We start from the raw sequence: 19,664 nt of genomic DNA on the forward strand, positions 1-19,664 counted from the left end.
TGGGAATTTCTTTTGCCTTTTAAGAAAGCTCGTTCAGAAAATCGCTTAATGACACAAAACGTGTGAGTAGAAATTGCAGCATGTAAGGGAGCAAGTCACCTGGACTTGTGTTTGAATGAGCTTCAGGACTTCATTTCAGGAGTGAATGAAGTGGGTGTGTGTTTGTTTGGTTTTGGTTTTTTTTAATTAAATTGAGCAATGGACTGCTGCTGTATTTAAACAAAAAAAGGTTTGGGAGATGAGCTTCTTAAATTTTACTTTTTCGTAGCTTAATAGTTAAATCTATGTAAACCTGTTTAGGTGCACAAAATTTTTTTGCAGGCATGCAGGATAGTATTCAATCCATGTATGGTGCGGGAGATATCAGCAGTGTTTCTCTAACATTTAATCAGTGTGTGACAGCAAGTAATCATTTGGTTTTTGAGCCTGTGGATATTTACCTCAATGGTAAATGAGGGAACTCATACCAGAACTGAATTCTGATTTCTCTCTGCATAGATAACTTTATTGGACAGAACTGTGTCTTTTATGCCATCAAAGATATTCATACTCAAAAGTAACTGTACAAACACACGTTCCCATCACAAAAATTGCATGAATTTATAAAAGTGAATACAGTTTCTAGCTATTGTTTTCTTCTTCTGTAAGCAGTGTTTGGTATCTTGCAAGTTAAAAAGGATGGGCTCATCAGCTTCTTAGAGTAACATTAATTGTTTTCTTTTGGCTATAAATCTGGGAACAAAATTATTAAATAGACTGGAGAAGAGGGGGAAAACTCAAATAAAAAGGCACTTACGTTTATTGCATTTTGCAGGGTTGTGTTCGGGAACAACGTATGTCTCTTGAGACTTTGTTTCTTATCCATTTTATAGAGCTCTGGCCTCTTAACAGCACTGCTTTAATGACTTGTTCTTGGGGTTTTGAGTTGGTATCAGTGCTTGCCATGAAAACAAGCCTGTTACAAAGAGGTCAGGTTTCACAAGACAGCAATAGACTTGTAAAAACAGATTTTACTGGAACAAATAAAGTCAGAATTAAGAAGAAACCAGAGATTTGCGTAAAGAAACAAGGTACAGCAGGAGCAAGTATTGAGCTAAACTGATAAACAATATAAATTTTGATGAGAAATAAGTGGGGATTTTTTGTTTCTAAAAACACATTTAGTGACATTAATGAGTTTTTCTGAAGATTTTGTGCAGTTCTCTGTAGTTGGTGGAAATACGTTATTTAAATATCAGCTTCAATTAACATCTTGCATTGGATTTTCTAAATAGTATAGCTGAATCTGTTCTTGCTTCATATCACAAGGACATTTTGTGTTCTGTGAAATACTAATTTGCCTCAGTTTCTTTTGTAGTTCTTGAGAGTCTCACTTCTGTCTTTAATCTTCAGCTGTAATGTACCAGATGCATGGAAAGAAATCATTCTTTTTATATACATAAATGAAACCCAAATATTGTGTTTCTGGTGTCTCACTCTGTCCCTTTAAATAATCATACCAATATAAGAAATTTCTGGGTATGATTTTATAGTTCTGATGGAGATGAAACTTTTAAAGTTGTGTAAAAGCTTTGGTGAGATAAGAGTCTATAATTATCTTTCTGCCGTGTTAAAATGGTCTGTCCTTATGCCACTGGCAGCGTGGTGCAGCTATGCTACATGATGGCTCTGAAACTCATGTTATGTTGGTTTGTGGTGTTCTTATTATCTATGCCTTTATTACATTCCTAGAGATTTTATTTTGAAAGCTAAGCAGACTTGCCTAGTTTGCTACATCATGCTGCAAAGCACAATGTTTTCTGTTAGAAAATCTGTTAAGAACAGCACTAGGGAAGTATTCCGACTCCAGGTGAACAGGTGTTGTCTGTGTAAAGAGGAATTAGAATGGAGAAGGAGGGAAGGGAGGAACTAAGACAAGCATGGATGCTCCCCCCCCCCCCCCCCCCCCCCCCCTTCTGTGGTAGAAAACTACAGGAGAGTTGGACTACATCAAATTCAGCAGGAAGCAAATCCAGAAAGTTACAGGAACAACCTGGTGTATGTGCAGGTTATTTGACTTGCACTGAGTCTTTCTGTTCTGTGAAGCTGAGCTTCTGTAGGTAGGGAAAGAACTATTAAGTCTCTTTTTTTCTTCTGATGATCCCTTAGCAATCAAAAGAACATCTGTTTAAGGAGACAACTGTTTTCGTGTCTCCCCGCAACAGGCTTCAAATGTAAGACTTCTGTTGTAACATCTTTATGCAAGTTGTGGGTTTTTTTTGCTTGTTTGTTTGTTCTTGAACCTGGTACTGCTCAAAAGGGAAAGAAAGAATAAAAAGTGGAACATAGGGAACTGGGTTAAATTCTGCTGGTGAGAGAGACTGGTTCTGCCTGTGGTGAAGATGAGTAGGGACCAGACTGCAGAGTGTGCTTGGGGCTGTAGGCACCTGCTGCCGAAAGCACAGACCGGTTGTAAAAATGGATACCAGGAGCATCTCTGCTTGCGTCCTGGGAGTCTGAATCCCATTTGAGGTCCCAGACCTAGCTCCCAACCGCCACAGTGTTTGCATCATGTGGCTGCAACTACTTTCAGGTGATATTGCTGTACAAAGCAGTTCGGTTGTCTTGTTAATCACAATCTTTGATAGGTCTGTTTGAAAAGCTGCAACGCTTTCACTCTGCTGGTATGATTAGGAACGCTTATTCCTGCAGTGCTGATGCAACTACAGGAATGTAGCACAAAAAAATGATTTATTCTGACCTGGGAAGTGAAATAGGTATGCTAGTAATAGGAATCTTTAAGTTATGTAGTTAGGCCTATGTTAGGAGTTAATTTCTGCATGGAGGGGAAAGCAACCGGGTGATGTCACATTTCCTTCACACTCCAATGTTAATCTATTGATGTTATGCAGTAGTATTAAAATGACAGAGGTGAGAAGCATTCATTAGAGCTGTGCATCAGTACTGTATGTGTCCTCTATGCAGAAGGAAATTATTGAGAACATGTTAGAGTAAATAGGATAAAAAACCATTTCAATCGATGAACAAGTAAAATAGAGGAATTCTTTCAACACAAAACTTGAATGTTAAGAGATGGGTAACTTACCAATAATGGTTTATTTATTAAAAACATGTTTCTGTATAGTTTATACAAGAGTAGAAATTTATTTGAAATCTGATTTTTAAAAAAACCCAACAAATTAGTGCCATTGAGTTTATGTAGAGATTGTTCCCTCTGTAGTTACAAGGGGTGAAAATGTGCGTGGAATTATTTGTGTTGTGAGTTATCTAAAAGGAGTTGCCTCTGAAGAGTTGTTCTTTCTGTTAATTATGTTGTAAGTAGCAGTAAATAAGCAATTAATTAGATGGTTTTGTATTCCTTTCCCTTTGGCTTTTATTTTCTGAGCAAAGAAATCCAACCAGTGATCAATTTCTTAGGTGTCTGTTAGCTGGAAGGTATTTATTGATCTACCATTTCAGTTCGCTCAATTTTGTGAACTCCTTAAGTTGTAAATGCTCAAAATTCTATTGATGCTCTGTGCATCAGGCATCTGCTTGGTGACTGCTTGGACTGTTGGGATGAAAGTGTTCTTACATGATTAAACCTATTTTGAGATCTTTTTTGGTGTTGATTTCTTTTTCGCTTTTGATTTCTTTTTCTTATCAAACGTGAACTTGTACAACTCTGCAAATGCTTTTACTAAAATGAGTATTATTAAAGGACTAAAATATGACTGTCAGGAACCAAAGGTTGTTTTGGAAATTTTTTTATTGCAGTCAATTTTTTTAATTTTTTTTTTAAGTGTAGTGGAGCCAGTCCCAAACTAGTTGAATTGACATGAGCTTTGCTACTTTAATAATTGATATGCTTTCCAGCTGCATGCCAGTCAATTTGTATGCTTAATTCTATTTGAAAGTGTCATTTTCATTTTCAGTGAAACATTTTTATATTGAATTTGGTTAAAGCAAAGTTATTTTAAGTAAACCTTGAAACAAGGAAACCATGCTATCAAGCAAAGTTGGCAAGGTAATTAGACCTATCTTTCTTTGCATTTAGAAAAGAGGACTATTTGAAGTATTTCTGGGTATTTTTGCAAGTTGATCTATGATCTGGAGTTTGGTTTAGCTAAGAATTTTTCCTTGCTTTAGCCCTTTAAATTTGATGTTCTCTTACTTTTAGCCATTTCTGCATTTGAAGTCCAGCCACTTTCAGCTGAGGTACAGGAAGGTGGAGTAGCTAGATTTGCCTGTAAAATAACAGCAAACCCTCCTGCCACTGTGACGTGGGAAGTGAATCGAACAACTTTACCTTTAGTCATGGACAGGTATGTATGTAGATTTACATGTTTTAGAATGTAATTTATTTTCTGTGATAATTTTGAGCCTGCTACAAGAAGAAAATCTGATTATTTGCAATGCCATTACATAAAAAAAGGTTCCGTGTGTAGTATGTCAACTATTAAAATAGCTGTTATAAAATAGTAGTTATGTTGTGTTATGTTGTGAATTAATTTTAAATAGTTGCTATGGGTGCAGACCAGAATGACCCGCTATTGTCTACACAGTATTCATTGACTTATGAATTGTTGTTGGTGAATTTTGTATGCAAGTCATCCTCAGGAATGAGAATTGCTGTGGGATACAGAATAGGTGGACTTCGGCTGTGGGGGTGGTTTGAACTAGCAGGATTGCTTTCACAGAAGAATTGATACTGAACCTGTTTTTCTTTAGAAGGCCAATAAAGAATTGTATGTACAGAAAAATGAGTTAAAACACTTATATGCTAGGGAAATTCTACACAGGGGTACTTATCTTCAATTGATTAACTCGAAGCATACAGCCTGCTCCCTGCTAGATTCTTTCCCTGTCCAGATTGTATTTGTTGAACCTACTCCCTCCCTTCTTGACATGTAACTTTTGTTGAACATGTTTAAGATACCTAGCATGCAAAGGAAGGTAAAAAGAGAAACATAAAAATTGAAAGCATAAGTAGGTTTCTGGGAATCATATACCAGTTATGTCAGTATATCAGAAATTGCTGCCAAAAATTAGCCAACCTGAATAGTATGCTGAGGGTGAGAAGGATCTGCTTGTTGAAAGTAAATTCCTCTGCTCTCATCGTGGTGCTTGGGGGAATCTTGCCTGTAGTTCAGAAATGTGGGGAGGTGAGTCATGTATAGAGAATGTTTTTGAGTCTCCAGCCTGCTGTTCCCAGGTCAGTGTAGCAATGGCTGTAAATGTAGTACTTAATTCCATGATGGTGTTCGCTGGCTGAATGTTTATCTACATTTCTTTGTTTCTCTCACAGGATAACCGCTCTACCTACAGGAGTTCTTCAAATCTATGGTGTTGAACAGAAGGATGCTGGGAATTATCGATGTGTTGCCACAACAATAGCCAATAGACGTAAAAGCACTGAGGCAGTGCTGAGTGTTATTCCAGGTACTCACCATGTGTGATTTTTTTCAATGGCATTATATTCTTTTTTACATTATAGCAAAAACACTTACAGCAAAAACACTTACATGTGTTGAAGAGCTGTAACTGTCCTCTGAACCACTTGCCCAAATAATAATTTTGCTTGCTTGTACCTTGTGGCTAAAATACCGTTCAGTGTAAGTTTCCACAATTACTGAAATAAGGCTTTGGTGTAAATTTAATTTTGAGCATCCTTAAAAAAAGTCATATTTTGTTTCATATTTAATTGAGTTTTTGTTTAACTGTTCTCACTTTCTTGGATTATTTTTTTTAAACGGTTTTTTTTCTCTCCAAAGCCTCAGACTTGAAGCCTTTACACAAGCCATCTATAATAGCTGGTCCTCAAAACATTACAGCATCTCTTCATCAAACTGTCATACTGGAGTGTGTAGCCACAGGGAATCCAAAGCCAATCATCTCATGGAGCCGGTTAGGTAGGTCTTAAAATTACAGCACATGACCTTCAGCCTGTGGAGAGGAAGTGAAACTGGAAAGAAAGGATTTCAGCAATTAGGTTACTGTTTCAAGCCTTCATGTAGTGGGTAGCTATTAGTAGGTTAGGGCAGGATCAGTGAAATGCTTTCAGTTTTATATTTCCATACTGCTGTTAAGAAGCCTTGAGGTTTTCTGAGGCTTTTGACTCCCTGCTTCTGCTCTCAATCCTGCACTGCTCCCAGTGCAGTGTGGACAAAGTGCCGGGTAGGGTAGTGACCTCCAGGGTTCTGTGACTCGGAGTAGCATCAGTGGTGAGTTAGGGCAGGTTGGAGTGGTTGCATGCTATGAAACAATCCTGTAAACATTTCTCCCCCTCTTCTTCGAAGCACTATGTGAACGTGATTTGGACCTTGTGTTAATGGGCCATTTGGACCATGGATAGGTACAGTCAAACCCTGAGTAGTGTGCCTGGAAGGGTAGAAGAGAGGGAATGCAATAACAATAATAGCATTCAGTGCATTGCGTTTTTCCATGAAAATGACCTCTGTTTTTATTCTGATATGTACCTAAATGTGAAATTCAGGACTGTACCTGTAGAAGCAAATCATGAAAAGTTTTCCTACATTTTTATTTCTAAAAGCGCGAGAAATAAACATATCTTTCATGGTTGATTCAGTGGCTCTTATAGGCAAACAAGTAAGAAAAAAGTTACGTAACAGTCACATAGTTGTGAAAATAGAAGAAAATATATAGTAATCAAATATACTCATTTTATCCATAGCATAATTCAGAAGGTGATAGATGATCCCTGCTTGTACAGATGATGTGGATGATGCACTGAATCATAGCGCAAGGCAATTAGGGAGGCTAACTGGGAAAATGGCATTAGTTTTTTAGCTGTGATGGTGAATTTCAGGTATAAACCACTAACCAAGTGGTGAGACCCAACCATCTGAATGGTGAGATGACTAGAGTGAAGAGCAAAGGAAATGCAAAATGGAAACTGCTGAAGGCTCATCTGTGATTTCCCTTTGCATCTTTTGACTTTTAAACTCTAATCTATGCCATAACTGCCTAGGGAACCCTATTTAGATAAGTTATTTAGATACATCAAACAGCCTTGTAACCACACTTCTCCCACTCTCTCAAACAGACCATAAGTCCATTGACGTCTTCAATACCCGTGTCCTTGGAAATGGGAACCTCATGATCTCTGATGTAAAGGTGCAGCATGCAGGCGTGTATGTCTGTCGAGCCACTATTCCTGGCACACGAAACTTCACCGTAGCAATGGCAACTCTCACTGTGCTGGGTGAGCCTGCTTTGACTTCACAGTGTGTTCTAACATCTTGCATCTGTTTTGAGCTATGCTATGTACTGGGCTGAATTTTTATCTCAAACAGCGCACCAAGGGCTGTAGGGAGACTGCAGAGATGAAACAGATCACAGAACTGCAGCTCCTGCCTTCTGTGTGTTGACTTAGATGAGAAGTGTCATATACTCAATGTTTGAGTTGTAAACTAGCAGTTCATTTGCACTTGCAGATACCCAGGTGCAATATTTGCTCTGGGAAGACAGGCTTTCAACACAAAAAAGAACCCTGTAACAAAGTAGAAATATAATATATATGTATGCTTCGTGAGCAGTATGTCATAGGCTGGAGTTTGATTTGTTTATATGCATAAATCCATGAACAAAAATGTGTAGAGATGTTGCTATCTCTGCAGATAGTATGTATCTTTAAACAGATGTGCTTTGTTGACATGGAATGTGCTTTCTGCATGGGTGTATATGTATTTGAGTGGCCTGAGGAGAGAGGTTTGTGTGTGGAAAATTCATTATTATTCGGACTGTCCTTGCATTTGTGAGGGCTTGATTTTTATTTTTTTTTTTCCCCTCCCCCTGTTACTTATTTGTAGCTCCACCTTCATTTGTGGAATGGCCAGAAAGTTTAACAAGGCCTAGAGCTGGTACTGCTCGTTTTGCTTGTCAGGCAGAAGGAAATCCTGCTCCCAAAATTTCATGGTTAAAAAATGGAAGGAGAATACACTCCAATGGTAGAATAAAAATGTACAACAGGTAAGATTACAATTGATGTATGAGAGCTGTGCTAGTGATATGCTACCAAAGGATGAAATTCCAGTAACTAAACATAGCTAAGCAATATGTAACTCAAGTAAACATTAAATTGGACATTAAATGTAATTATGGACATTTTCTTGGCAGAAAGAATGCAGATTAGTCAATACCTAAAATCCTCAGCAAAGCTTTTGTGATCACTGTCTTACCTGGGGGAGAAACTGAAGAGTTTCATCACAGAGTTGCTCTAGATCTACAGTAGTGTAACAGAGACCAGAATCTTGCTAGTTGTTTGAGGCTCCGTTTCACTACTTCTGAAGAGTGAGCAGCTCATATTAAAGAGCTGGTTAAGAAATGACAGCCCTAAGGTTCTGCTTTTTGTGGGCAGGGAATAAATTTACAGGTTTGTTTACACTGTGCCTGGCTTTGCAGGCATGTAAGTCAATTATACTAAACTCATGAAGCAGAGACAAACATAACATTGTTGCATTATGTAGAGCTAAGTTTATCCAAGATGTGAGCTTTTTTCCCCCTTTTTTTTCCTTTTGGATTCAGTAAATTGGTGATTAACCAGATCATTCCTGAAGACGATGCCATTTATCAGTGCATGGCTGAGAATAGCCAGGGATCTATCCTCTCCAGGGCCAGGCTTACTGTAGTTATGTCAGAAGACAGACCCAGTGCACCTTACAATGTCCACGCTGAAACGATGTCAAGTTCAGCGATACTGCTAGCATGGGAGAGGCCACTGTATAATTCAGACAAAGTGATTGCATACTCCGTGCATTACATGAAAGCAGAAGGTAAGCAATTTGGTTTAAATACTATTTAACTACTTGTATGTGGTAAGACTTGAATGTCCTTGCAAAGACTGTAAAATTCGAATGGTTCATAACCAGGGCTGTATCAGAGCATACCAGCATATAAATACATATTGTAATCAACAGGTTGCTTGGGGGAAAATGCTTTTGCTACATCATCTTATTTGTGGGACTGAGTGTTCTTCCAACTCACCCTTGTCTGATCGCTCCAGTGAGCAGATTTTGGAGTTAGGAATGGACTTTAAAACCTGGGGCCTCCATACTGCTCTCTGGGTTTCCCTCTGTCCTCAGCAGGAGCTTCTGCCTACCCTTTTCCATGTGTGTGCTTTGCAGGTAAGGACAGAGCATACAACAGAATCCTGGAGGCTTACAGAGTTGAACTTTTCACCAGAGATATCCCTTTTGTCTAGATCCCCAAATTCTTGTGACTTTACTGGCTTTCATATATTTTTGGAGTAGAATAATTGATACTTTATTGGCTTAACTATCTTAGAATGAATATTGGCTGAATGGTGAAATCCACTCTCCTTTCAGCCCTTGGTCTCCTATAATGAGAAAAGTATACTAAAACTCTAAAATATGCTGAAATAGCCATGAATGGTTTTACCTAGTGTCTGAAATAATATATAAATTCCTATGTAAAAAGGAATGGATAGTTGGAATAAAAATGAGTAACTAGACATTTTAAAATCCCTTAGTATTATGTAATTGCTTTAAGTTAAGGTAATCTTTAAGGTGGTAGTAAAGAGGCATTTTTCATAAGCAGGAGAAGTGATTGCGAAAATTTGTTAGGTGCATGGCTTAAGCTATGATGCAGCTCTGTTTTCTAGGAGTGATTTTTTTTTTTTTTTTTTTCCCATTTTTATTCAGTAAGTGGTTTATTCAAGGACAGGACTGCAGATGCTCAGCTCTGTGTGGAATACCAGTCTGCCATCTGCTAAGCAGAGGATAGGAAGGACAACTTAATTATGCTAATACTGATGCAGGAATAGCTGCTTTTGCTTTTGCAAGTGGGATAGTTCAGGACACAAGAGAATTTTGTCTGAAGGAGGGAAGGAAAGAGTTTTAAAAGGTAATGAGAACAAGAGGTGTGGGAAGTTACCTCCTACACTTTCAGTCACTGAGGTATTGTGCTTACAACCACCTCTTAAAGCTAATATGAATAAAGTCACACTAGATAAGTTATCTGGGCAATTGTTATGTCTGGTGCTAGTGTGTAGAGCAGAGACTGGGTAGCTTCAAAGAAAACTGGTGTAATGGTTTAATCCCAGCCAGCTACTAAGGACCACACAGCCGCTCACTCACCTCCCTCAGTGGGAAGGGGGATTGAATCAGAAGGGAAAAAGTGAGAAAACTTGTGGGTTGAGATAAAGACAGTTTAATAGATAAAGCAAAAGCCGCGCACGCAAGTGAAGCAAAGTAAAGAATTCATTCACCAATTCCCATCATCAGGCAGGTGTTCAGCCATCTCCAGGAAAGCAGGGGTCTATCATGCGTAATGGTTACTTGGAAAGACGAATGCCATCAATGTGAACGTCCCCCCTTCCTCCTTCTTCCCTCAGCTTTATATGCTGAGCATGATGTCATATGGTGTGGAATATCCCTTTGGTCCGTTGGGGTCAGCTGTCCCGGCTGTGTCTCCTCCCAACTTCTTGTGCACCCCCAGCCTCCTCGCTGGTGTGGTGGGGTGAGAAGCAGAAAAGGTCTTGACTCTCTGTATGCACTGCTCAGCATTAAGGAAAACATCCCTGAATTATCAACACTGTTTCCAGCACAAATCCAAAACATAGCCCCATAGTAGCTGCTATGAAAAAAATTAACTATCCCAGCCAAAACCAGCACAACTAGAAAACTGTCCTTAAAGAAGTGTGTATTTGTGCAGGAAATACTCTTGCATGCTAGTGAAAGGAGGTATCTTCTGAAATGTGTTTTCTGCAAAATTGTTTTGCAGTCCCTGCTTTATTTACTTGCTTATCCAAAGGTTATATCTTGTGAAATGAGATTGTAGCTTGTCTTGGTTTAAAAAACAAAACAAACTCCAAACAAGAGCAACCAACCAAAAACTCTGATTTATTTGAACTTGCTTTCTCAAATACCTGTTTTTTCATCTTTCTAGACTATCTTGTGATATTTACTTTAATATAATGCTGTTTTGTGTCCTTTTGCATTAGTAAAGAAATCCAGAGTGGGGAGGGCTGTGTTAAGAGGAGTAGTTAAAGCAGTGGGAATCGAAATGTAGGTGATCTGCATGCATTTTTTTCTTTGGTAATGTGATTGGGTAGTACCAGATCATCTGCATCAGGACATAAAAACACTTTTGTCTTGTCTTGTAGAAAAAATATTGAGCTTCAAACACTAGTGGACTGCACTTCTGTAAAAATAATTGCTTTCTAAGTGCTAGTCTAAACCTTTCTGAGGATGTTGTCCACATATCAGAGGCATTATTAAAAATGTAGAAAATGCCTTTGTGAGAAAGTATCACATCACCCATCTCTCTAATGTAAATTTAGAAGCAACTATATTTAAAGAAATGCAAATTAAATATTAAGGAAAATCTTTTGATGACATTCACACCATACCAGGCCATAGAGGTGGTAACATAGACTGTTGACCTTATTTACTCTGTAAGAATTCTGGATAATTATGTATTAATGTAAATAGTTTGTATGAATGTATTGCTTTCATTATTCCTTTCAGCCTGTCTTTCCTCAGTCTATGCTCACACCCCGTTTCAGACCTAATGAACATTAAAAATTAACTAGAGTATATCTTACTTGCTTAAAGCTTCTCATGTGTAACTTTTTACTTCATACATTTACGTTCATATATTGCTCTCTTGTTTTGGTTAGGAACCACATTTGTCAGTGTAAGTAAAGAATGTTTTATTGCAGAAGAAAACCAGTGCTTGTTAAGTCTAAGGAGAATACACTAATCATGCCGTTTTGTAGAGTTTTTTCTGTAGACTTCACAATGTGGTAGGTGTTTTAATACAAAGATACCATCACTCGTGTAATTTCACAACTCGAGTATTCTGATGTTTCACTGTACAAATAGGTTCAGGTCCTCTTCCCTATTTGGAGAAAAAAAAAGTTAGTGTTTTAATCAAGTTAGTTGAAGAAACTAACAGGTGGGTTTTTTGTGTTTTTGTTTTTTGTTTCTTTAGGCAGAATATTTTACATTCAAATCAGGGTCATAGTAGCAAGAGGAATAAGGGTCTGATGAGCATGCATGTTGGAGTGTGTTAATTCCTTGTTAGTGATTTAGAAAAGGCACAAAGGGAACACTGATTGTGGTGGAAGGCAAGCCTTGTTCTCTATTATGGCTGTTTCATTAGGGCCTCTGCATGAGGCCTAGCAATCCATTCAATGAGAGAACAAGTCCTTTTAATTTGAGCTCAAGGATCTTGTTTAGCAGGTCAGAAATCGTGCCTTGCAATTCCTAATTAACAAGCCATTAACTAGTCTGTTGTGAGATGCTCGTAATCTTGTCTAATTAAAATGCTATCAAGTTAATTCATAAATGTGGGAAAACGTAATGGTGGAATTTGCCTTTCGTTTTGTTTATAAATTCAGTTGTGAAGAGGAGAAGCTGGCTCTTGGAGAGTTTTGATTAAGTTGACATGCACTTGGTGTGAATTGTTCATTAACACAGCAGCTTTCACCACACCTATTCCACTTTATAGCCTTTCTCTATAGGAATAAAGCCCAACAAAGACAAGGACTGCTGCATGCGTTTCTATGCATATTTTAATGTGAATTGCTGAGAATTTTTTTCTTTTTTTTCCCCTTTAACAACTCACTAAAGAGCCAAACATTTTTGAAGCTCATTCTGGTCTGTTCTTATTGGCCTGTCTCCAAATTAAAGAAAAAAAGGTGTTGATCAAATGTAATAGAATTCACAGGGCTAAAATGAGATCCTTCTGCTGAATAAATTCTTTCTGTTTGTTTCTTTTTGGGGTGGAGTCGGGGGGAATGGGGGGGTTGTTCAGTTTTTGATGGATTGGAGCCCTTGCATTCCTCGCAGTCTGCTATAGAAAGGCTCTGCAAATAGGTTTTGAAAAAAACCTCCCTGACTCTAAACAAATAGATTTAGAAGTTCGGTATGAATGATAGGGCTATTAGAGCTTGTCTGTTGTGTTACTGTACATTGAGCACAGTTTGTTGTGACTAATTCTAAATAGCGTTTAGAATTGCATTCAGCATCCCTTATTCAGGAAAATCCTGAAACACCATAATCTACACCACAGCAAGACACAGTTACTCCTGTGCATAAAAGAGCTTTTACTCAGTAGGGTTGAAAAAATAGAGGTAGGCTGGGGAAGAACATGAAATAACTTTTGTAAGGTCTTAAAGCCAAGATACTGTGACGTTTAGGGATTGTCAGGAATTTTTATTTGTCTAACCTGTTTTATGCCAGGTTTGAATAATGAAGAGTACCAAGTGGTCATTGGAAATGATACAACCCATTACATTATTGATGACTTGGAACCAGCCAGTAACTACACCTTCTATATCGTAGCTTATATGCCTCTGGGAGCCAGTCAGATGTCAGATCATGTGACTCAGCACACCCTTGAAGATGGTAAGACAAATACCACTGATTTAGGTGAACGTTTTTATTTGCACTGAATAGAAATGTGCAATCCAGTGCTAACAGCTCTTGAGGATCCCAGATTTCCATTGACATCAATGAGATTTCTGGATGCGCACAATGTAAGACTGAGCCAGCTAATGAAAGGAACATAATAAAATAACATTCTGACAGGGCAACATTGTATATATATTACACTGTGTCTTTTCATATGTTGAAAGACATTTCATTAAATCATGTAAATAACTATTCTAGATCTTTAAGAACTCCCTCAGTGTTGAGAATTTGATGATAGCCTATGATTTAGTCTCTTGAGCATCTGAAATGTGACTCAAACTCCACACCCACTGCATCTTTTGCAAATTTTGGAATAACAATTTTTGTTTGGTTTCTTTTGTCTATGTGCTTGTTATTAGAATCAGAATTTCATAAAAAACCCTGTTGACTTATTTCTGTGCAGAGATTTAACTAATCTGAACATCATTGCAACAAGAAACTGTTTAGTATAGTTCATTAGAATTGATTAATAAATTCTGACAGGGTTAAGCTGTGGCAGTGTGGAACATTGCCAGTTCCAGTTGTCTGCCTCTCTCTTCGCCAGGAGTTACTACCCTCATTACATGGTTGGCAGAAGAAAACATGCGCTGAGTCTTCAGTGGTACAGGTTGTTGGCTAGACTCTCGGTTTAAGCTGTTGCATCTAACCTTGACAGTCAGTTTGTCAGAACAGTAAAGTGCTGATTGCCTTTGATTACTGCTGGCAGCAGTAAGAGAAGAAATGTTGAGGTCCTTACAGAAAGGAGCTTGCTAAGGCTATACTGCATGCAGAAGGTAAGAAGTACAAGCAGTGTCAAGTTAGCCTTAAAATAAACAAGAATCTACAAAACTTTGTGGATTATTTACTGTTACTGGCACATCATCATAGGCTAAGGTATCAGATAAGAATTTTCCATCTCTCTTTTCCCTGAGCTCAAAAGCTTTGGTTTTTTCCTTTTTAGTTCCCTTGAGAGCTCCTGAAATTAGTTTGACAAGCAGGAGTCCTACAGATATTCTCATCTCTTGGCTGCCAATTCCTGCAAAATACAGGAGAGGTCAGGTGGTCCTGTACCGTCTGTCTTTCCGCCTCAGCACAGAGACCAAAGTCCAAGTCCTAGAGCTTCCAGGGACTTCAGATGAGTATCTCCTTGAAGGCCTGAGGTCTGACAGTGTGTACTTGGTTCGTATCACTGCTGCAACAAGGATTGGCTGGGGAGAGGCATCTCTGTGGACTTCCCACCGGACTCCCAAAGCTACAAGTGTGAAAGGTAATTCTTAACATTACCACCAGCCTAGAGATGGGGTTAATTGCAGGCTTCATCTGAAGGCTACAATTTTTTCTGACAGGTAGGGCAAGGTTGTGAAATAGGTTTTCTCATTACATGTTCTTGTTCTGGTGATCTAGAAAATAGTGTTCTAACCATGACTCTGTGCATAATCTTAAAAAAAATTCTGATTCCTTTAATAAATTAAATGCAGCTAACATATAGTTTCAGGATCAAAAGTTGAAGAGGAACTAATCTGTCTTATGAAGGGCTTTATACATGACACAAGAAGGAAAAGCTGATAAATTATTTTGGTGTCAATCTTTGATTGTTTCCACATGTTGATGTTCACATATTTGACACGGTGGCAGGAAACTTGAATTCATGTTTGTGAGCTGCTCAAATGATTTCGCTTGTAGACTCATTTCCAGTGATAACACAGTTTTCTTCTGTTCTATATAATTTGAATAAAAAAAAAAATCCAACAACCCCAAATCCCATTGTTGTTCAGTGTAAAATACCTTTGTAGAAATTGGAACATCACACATGAGCAGTGTGTACAGGTACTTAAAGAATCTGAGTTGAAGCATGCATATCTGTATTGCAAACAAAATGCACATGTTTTGAATATGCAAATTGACTTGATATTTGAAGTCTAATTTAAGTTGTTATAATTAAGCTTTGGATTACATTATTATTTAGTAATGTCATGGAGAAGAGCATTCAGCTTTGCATGAATAGCTGAAAATGATGTAGATTTGAATTTGTAATTTAATTTTTAGCTGTAGTCCACATCCATCCACTTTGGATTTCATGAGTTTTGAGTACTACAACGAATTATTAGCTCTTGAAGTGTGATGTTATTGTTAATCACGTCTGCTCTGGCTCACTTTAAAACAGGAGGTAATTTTATAACTATCTTTGGAGTATTTTCATTTTTCTTTGAAAATAACTACATTATAAATTTTATTCTTTATTAAGATCCAGAATTAAAAAATGTTTCTATTCTGATTTATCCTAAATTAAGTTGTTAGATTAGCTTATAGGGAGTCAGATGACATAATAAAGAAATAATTATGTGAGTACACAGATGAACTAGAATCAGTCTTGAGTGAACTTTGGACTGATGGGCACCCAGATTTTTGCATGAAAACTAGTTGTTTCTAGAACATAAGAATATTATATATATTTCTCTAAAACCAGCACCAAAGTCTCCTGAATTGCGTTTGGAGCCGATGAACTGTACAACCATTACAGTACAGTGGCAGCAGGACTCTGAGGACACTGCAACTATTCAGGGGTACAAGCTGTATTACAAGGAAGAAGGCCAACAGGAGAATGGACCAATTCTGTTGGATGCCAGTGATCTTGAGTATACTGTCAGTGGTTTAGGTGAGTATATAAAATATTTCTTAACTGTTCTGGAAGACAGCAAAGTCAAAGGACATCTTAGAGAGCTTAAATCATTAGACCTGTAAGGCAACAATGTTAGGTTTGGCCATCTATTTTCCCAGCAATAAGTTTTGCAAGCTTGAGTTATGCTGCTGATGGAATAATCTTCTCCCCAAATGTGTTGTGCAGCACTTAGATAACCAGATCTTGTAAATCTTGTTTAAGTTGGAAGAAGGACACCCAGCTACTTATCACAAGATACAGAACTTACAGTTAGTAAATACTGCTAGTAAATGAAATGTCTTTTTAATATTCATTTTAATATGCAGTCTTTTCAGCTTTTGTGTACTTATGCCTGATCTAGTAAGAGTGAAAGTTTAATACAAAATACCAAATATTTTTCTCTGGTATTTTTACCCTATTTATCTGTTATTTGTAGCCTTTGTCACAGCTGTACTGCGCAACAAGCACTGCTTGCTCACTGTAATAGAAAGTAGCCCTTGTGCATGTTATTAGCCTGGTAATACTTTTAAGGAGTACTGGTAAATATTTGCAGGACTGAGCAGGAAGATTAGGGCACAGAGCTTGCTGAGTCCCATTGGAGTCTTTCCATTGATTACCTGACTCTGTTTCCTCCTGCAGCTCTTGCAGTGTGTATTAGTTCAGATGCATTGGTATCATCCCTAGGTAGAAGGTGTTTCTGTTTACATATATAACTGAGAATTTCTTTCATAAAAAGATGTGATCTATAATGTAATCAGCAAAAGTAATATAGGACTTGACACTTAGTGTTTGAAGTGTGTTTATTTAGGGGTAGTGTGGAGAATTAATCATGACCAAATTATCAAAATTGACCTGCAGTCTGAACTAGGTCAAATGGCCTCTTGACCATGCTTAGATATTCTTATCTGCTGCATACAGTTGAAATACTATTTTAGGGTAGATTTGAGGAGAGCATTCTGATCTGTTAAGTGGACAACTGACCATCTGTGACCATTTCTAGCCAGAGCATCTGGCAGCAGCTGACTGTTTAACAGAGCTGTGAGACAAAAGAGCAGTGGGGTGAAAGGATGTGGTGTCTGTGTGTCCTAGGACATAAATGCCCTTTTTTTTCTTCTTTTTTTTTTTTTTGGTCTTCTCATTATGCAGTTACAAAGCAGTAATTTCAGACACATGCAAACTTATTAACTGTGTGATCCACATCATATGGATTTTTTCAGTACAGTAATCCTCAGATTAAAATATTATTTTACAAAATTATGTTAGAATGTATGTTATCTGTGTTTTCCTTTCTAGTAACCATGTGGACAGAGGAAAAAAACAAAACCTAAGTGAGTTTGGGAAATTACAGCTTCCACATGGTCACATTGTTAACTGAATTACAAGAAGTGTGGGCATGGAAGAGTTCATGTGCTTGAGTTAACTATTCAGTCATGGTGTGCATGATGTGTTGAGTATTTATTCTTTATCATAATTCTAAGTATCTAAATATTGTGACCAAAACATGACAAATCCCATATAATCTGATTGCCATAATTTATATTTTTCACATATGTGTGATTTATGCTGCATAGGTTATATCCACTGAAGAGTATTTTTTCAAATAACTTCAGTAGAAGTAATCTTTTTTTATTTTTAATGGGAAGTATTGAGTTATTTGAAGTGTATAATAAACATGGGAAGTTTTCCTGTGTACGTTTCTTTGCTGGTTTCTTATTTTTGTTTGCTTTGTAGCATTTCCAGAAAAAGGCATTAATTGCTACAGCTACAAAAGACTTGGCACAGTAAATTTGATTAGGTCATGATTTTCCACTGCTAAGATGATTACATATGTTGAAGCTTGGAAAGTTCACACAGACTTCTCATAGTGACAGTGCCTGTCTGACTACTGTATTTGCCCACTGAGAAGCTGCCTGTTTGAAATACTTGTGCATGCTAAATTATTTCTTAGAAAACAGTACACAACCAACCTTTTTCTGCCTGTGGCAGCTGCACATGTGGAGAATATAGCAGGTAAAATTATGTGCAATATATAAACCCACAAAGACTGTAGCAACATCCATGGTATAAGAAGGGACTGATTTGCTTTCCTTTTTATTTCTTGTGAATAATCTAAATCATTTGGACAAGGTTATTTTATTTATGCATTTCAAATTTAAAATGTTACTTATTAGTAAGTGATCCTACCTGATTGAATTTAGAGATGAAACAAGGCAAGCCACTGCTCTAGGTTTTGTGACTATGGTAAACTGAATCTTCATGAACTGAACAGAGGCTTTGAAGACTGATATTCTGTCATCCATTTGCCTCTCCTGAGGACACGAAACTACTGATTTATTGACAGCCTCTTTAAAATAAATGTCTTCATTATGAGCTGCAGGAATTAGTAGAATACTATGAGTGTGAAACCTGAAGGGAAAAGGTGTGTGTTAAGATTTTTGGTTTCATATATGTTGGATAACATGGTCAAGAGAAAATGTTATTCCTAATTTGGAAGAATACGCTAATAGTACTAGGTGCTTCCCAGTGGCAAAGATGGAGTAGTTTCTCATGCATTATCTGTTGCCACTGAAGTTATGTGGCTTCCGAACACTCCCTTTTCATGTCTTAGTTTGTCATGACGTAAGGCTGCTCTACCATTCCCTGTTCTCTTGCATAGTTAATAAACTGCAGACAGACTTCTAGTGACATTTGGAGCACGTCAATTCATCTTTCCATGGAACTTCCTGCAGGTGTTGGTACAACTGCCAATTGTGCAAAATCTCTCTATTTAAAGAAGATGATTCACTTACTCTATGACAATTGAAGTGCATCACAAAATCAGAATTCATAATATTCTCTAATCAAAGAGAACATTACCATTGATATTATAAGCACTGTTGATTGTGTGGGTGGTTGATAGCATTGATATAACTACTGTAAATGATTTACAAATATCTACAGGACTCTTGACGGAGGGACAAATGTGATAGGTAAAGCAGAATCGGTAATGCTAGTGTGAATTAGGTTACAGTGATTGAACATGAAATATAGCAATATGAATATTATGCTGTATGTTTTAATCTCTTGTTGGTTCCTACCTTGTTTTTTGAGAACTGACCTCTCTTACTCCAGTGGAGGTCTACTCAGTTACTTCTGTGTATTTTTAAACTGGATTATTTAGCATGATAGTAACCATGTAAATAGAATTGAATGATCTGATCAGTCAGGGCTGCCATTCTCAAAATAAATATCCACAGTTTCACATAGACATTTGTTTGTGTTAAAGGTCTTGGCATTTATTTTTCAATAGCAGGCCATTTCCTAGTCCAGTGTAAAATTCCATTATTACTTGAATTTGCCACAGGAGCAGACCCTTGGGTGCATACCATGCATTTTTGCCTCTATTTTTAATTCATCCTTTGCTTCTTCCTGCTCTAGAAAGTTTTCTCTAACAGAAAGTCTTTCATTGTGAGACTTGATGAGTCTGCTGGTACTCATCAGAACCATCTGTCTGCTGGTTCTGTTTCTGTAATGTTTCAGAATATGTGTGTTCAGAAGTTGAAGTGAGTTTTGTTGGTGGAAGAGTTTGTTTGGAAACCTTCTTGCTG

The 19,664-nt window shown here is 37.5% G+C and overlaps 2 protein-coding genes across 2 annotated transcripts in view; both read left to right on the plus strand.

The window, feature by feature from the left end:
• The window catches only part of PYGO1 (pygopus family PHD finger 1), a 192,916-nt gene that overhangs the window by 109,974 nt on the left and 63,278 nt on the right, over window positions 1-19,664 (plus strand). The window lies entirely within an intron of this gene.
• The window catches only part of PRTG (protogenin), an 85,698-nt gene that overhangs the window by 31,800 nt on the left and 34,234 nt on the right, over window positions 1-19,664 (plus strand). The window contains exons 3-11 of the mRNA XM_049812559.1: window positions 4,160-4,304; window positions 5,288-5,421; window positions 5,754-5,891; window positions 7,046-7,204; window positions 7,812-7,971; window positions 8,527-8,774; window positions 13,209-13,373; window positions 14,380-14,685; window positions 15,886-16,074. Of these exons, the coding sequence (XP_049668516.1) occupies window positions 4,160-4,304; window positions 5,288-5,421; window positions 5,754-5,891; window positions 7,046-7,204; window positions 7,812-7,971; window positions 8,527-8,774; window positions 13,209-13,373; window positions 14,380-14,685; window positions 15,886-16,074 (1,644 nt within the window). The remainder of the gene's footprint in view (window positions 1-4,159; window positions 4,305-5,287; window positions 5,422-5,753; window positions 5,892-7,045; window positions 7,205-7,811; window positions 7,972-8,526; window positions 8,775-13,208; window positions 13,374-14,379; window positions 14,686-15,885; window positions 16,075-19,664) is intronic.

Source organism: Accipiter gentilis, chromosome 10, assembly GCF_929443795.1.
Source record: "Accipiter gentilis chromosome 10, bAccGen1.1, whole genome shotgun sequence".
Classification (NCBI taxonomy): Eukaryota; Metazoa; Chordata; class Aves; order Accipitriformes; family Accipitridae; genus Astur; species Astur gentilis.